The sequence below is a fragment of the Echinops telfairi genome, unplaced genomic scaffold, assembly GCF_000313985.2.
Source record: "Echinops telfairi isolate 266 unplaced genomic scaffold, ASM31398v2 ScPeMD7_443;HRSCAF=831, whole genome shotgun sequence".
Classification (NCBI taxonomy): Eukaryota; Metazoa; Chordata; class Mammalia; order Afrosoricida; family Tenrecidae; genus Echinops; species Echinops telfairi.
In genome coordinates this window covers 48,458,820-48,462,110 of record NW_022104341.1, presented here as the reverse complement: position 1 = coordinate 48,462,110, position 3,291 = coordinate 48,458,820, and the positions used below count along the sequence as shown (strand labels likewise).

The 3,291-nt window shown below is 46.1% G+C and overlaps 1 protein-coding gene across 1 annotated transcript in view; it reads left to right on the top strand.

Moving 5' to 3' along the window:
* Positions 1-50: 50 nt before the first annotated feature.
* The window catches only part of TYW3 (tRNA-yW synthesizing protein 3 homolog), a 29,807-nt gene continuing 26,566 nt past the window's right edge, over positions 51-3,291 (top strand). Inside the window, exon 1 of the mRNA XM_004699327.2 lies at positions 51-306. Within this exon, the coding sequence (XP_004699384.2) occupies positions 91-306 (216 nt within the window). The 5' untranslated portion in view covers positions 51-90. The remainder of the gene's footprint in view (positions 307-3,291) is intronic.

The following is a 3,291-nucleotide window of genomic DNA, read 5'->3' as shown; positions in this document are numbered from 1 at the left end:
GCAAACTCGGCCCGCGCGCGAGGCCAGGAAGTCTGGGCCCCTCCGGCACCCGTCCCCGCAATATAGCGGCACCCGGCGGAGGGGAATGCTATGACGAACGTGGAGCGTTCGGTCCCTAAAACCCTAAAACTCATGGATCCCAGCGTACAGTTCAGGAGATCGAAGGCGCAGTGTCTGGGCAAAGCGGACCTCAGCCGGAGAGGCAGTGTGGACGAGGACGTGAAAGAGATCGTGCAGTTGCTGAATTCGCGAGATCAGTTTTTCACCACCAGTTCCTGCTCCGGCCGCATCCTCCTCATTGACGGGGTGAGGCCCAGTTGTGCCCTTTTCGTGTTTCCTTCTAGTCCGCAGCATAACCGCCGATGCCCACCCAGTGCAGCGCCCCGATCCGATCCAGTCTGTGTTTATACTTCTGGCAGGTGGTGTGGCCCCTATTTCTTCACCTGTGAAATTGGAAAATAAATTAGGTCATTGACTCCAAAAGTTTGAAGTGCCCCCTCTTGGTAAGGGCCCCTGATGGTGCAGTGCTTAAAAGGGCTCAGCTGTAGCGAACAGGGTTAGAGGTTCGAACCCCAAACCACCGGCCGCTTTGAGTGCCTTGGAAACCAATGAGTGTTCTACTCTGTCCTGCAGGGTTCCCGGGAGACTTCGTGGCAATGAATTAATCCCGGGGATCTTTCAAAATATAAACCTTTATACCTGTGTGTCTCGCGTAGGGCCCCGGATTTTACATTTCTAAGTAGCAAGTGAACTGCTGCCCCTGAGACCATCCTGAGGGATTACAGGATTTGATTTAGAGTACCAAATACAAAATAAAAATGACCAAATCCATTACCATCAAGTCGTTTCCAACTCACAGCGACCTTGTGCAGAGTAGAACTCCCCTGTCACTTTCCAACGCTGTAATTTTTATGGAATCAGAGTGCCCCATCTTTCTCCTCTAGGGCAGCTGTGGGTTTGACTGGGTAGCAAAAACAGAACTGAATTAAGGTGCCAATAGCGCCCCTTTTTTCAGAGTTCAGGGAATTGAAAGGCTTGCTAGCCTAGGGAGGGATAGCATGCTGGGTTACTGTCTTCAACTGCTCCGCCAAATTATTGGTTCTAGCTGATTGGAGAAGGCCTGGTGTTATCCTGGTTATGGGCTGCGATCCAAAAGGTCAGCCGTTCAAAACCACCAACTGCTCCACTGGAAAGAGGGGCTTTTCTACTTCCATAAACTGTTACAGTCTCAGGAACTCCCAGGGGTCGATCTACCCTGCCCTATATGGTCGCCTGCCTTGAGTCTGCATCAGCTCGATGGCTGGGAGAGCTTACTGAACACCTCCAAAATTGAGAGTTCACTGCTTCCTAGTGGCATACGGTCATCTTACAGTTTGGGTATTTTTCAGTTACCCTAAGCAATAACACATGGGGTTGCTCTGAGTGACAACCCACTGGAAGACAATTAACTACACAAAACTAAAAGAAGGCAGAGTGGACCAACTGTTCAACTCATTAGTTAACCAGCTTGCTGCTAATGGGAAAGTTAGAGGTCCTGGTCCAGTCCAAGATGTAACACCATCTACTTCTGAAAAACCAGCCGTTGAAAATCCCGTGGTGCCCACATAGGAGGTTGTGCTGAATTTAGGTCATCGCGAAGACAAATGTAAAGCAGTAGAAAGTAGAGCCATACAGATAGTTTCGATCCCTCAGACCTTAGAAAGAGACTGCTAAGTTTCCATACCAGAATTGTTGGCTAAGTGCTGTTAGGAAAGTTATCTAAATCCAGCCCCTTTCTGTTCCATAAGATGGTCTGCCTCATAGGGATTTTGTATGGAGGAAATAGAGTAATGCGTTTGAAATGTTTAGCATTGTGCTTGGCCACGTTACTTGTTCTGTAAACATTGATAGGGAGTTAATTTTAGCTATTTAGAGCATGGAAGACTCAAATTCACTATTTTGACTCTTGGTCACCCACAAAAGAGCCCTGGTGGTATGGTGGTTAAAGTGCTTGTCTGGTGACCAAAAGGTCACTGGGCTTAAACCCATTACCCTGAGGTAGAAAGATGTGGCAGTATGCTTTTTAAAAATTTTTATTAGAATTAATCATTTTATTGGGAGCTCTTACAGATATCATAACATTCCATAGTTCATTCACATCAAGCAGTATTGTAAAATTGCTACCAGTTTCCAAAATTGTTATCAATTTCAAAACATTTTCTTCTTGAAATCCTGGATATTTGTTCTCCTTTATCCCCTCCCTCCTCCACCCTACTGCTAGGTCCCCCCTCCCCATTTTTTTCCTATAATAGTTTTTGGGGGCATATCTTACATGATCCAATATATCCATTCATGTACAATTCTGTTGTTCGATCCCATAGAGTGGGGTTATACAGTCATCTATGCTATCAGCTCCCTATTCCCCGCTTCCCACCCCTCTTTTCTTGTTACCCCAGGGTTACTAGTTCTGAAGGGCTATCTATCTTGGCTTTCATGTACCGAACAAATATACAAATGAACATACGCAAATCTAACATGATTACTGAGGTAAAACAAATGCGTTATTCTGGGTAAACTAGGGAAACAAATCCACAGAAACTCATATGTATAAGAGATAGTTTTATATAAAGGGCAAGTGTACATTAAGAAAGCATCCCAGCACAGTGCTGTCCAAGCCCATAAGTCCAACATTAGCCCATATGTCCAACACTAATCTACAAAGTCCTCAATCTCATAAAACACACACAATGTCGCCCACTGCAGGGGGAAAGCCAAAGCAGTGAGGGTGTAAGCATCTCAGTGCTGGCAGGGGTCTCCACACGGCAGCTCCAGCACCCAGGGTTGCATCAGGTTAGGTCCATGTGGCTTCTGCACAGGGATGTCTCACAGGAAGTATGCCTTGCCAGCTGAAGCAGGGAACTGGCTAAGGCAGCTGCACCCTGGTCCAACCATCAGACAACAGAGATGTGAGAACTAAGCAAGGCTCAGCGAGCCATTTATCTCTCTGCCCTTCAATCCCACATGTGTTTATCAGCCAGGTTGGCACAATAAACCTAACTATCTCAACAAATAAAAACCATAATGGTAAGGGGAGGAAATATAAAAAACTAGAGGAGAGTTATGTGTTCATCAGTGCTATATTGCACCCTGAATTTTTCATCCCTTCTGTGTGACCCTTCTGAGAGGAAATGTCCAATTATCTTCCAGGTAGGTTTTGAGTTTCCCGTACATCAGTGACCCTTCACATCCATTTGGTTGCTTGTTTTTGAACTTCTGACACCTCTTCTTGTCGACACCTTGTGTTCACACAGC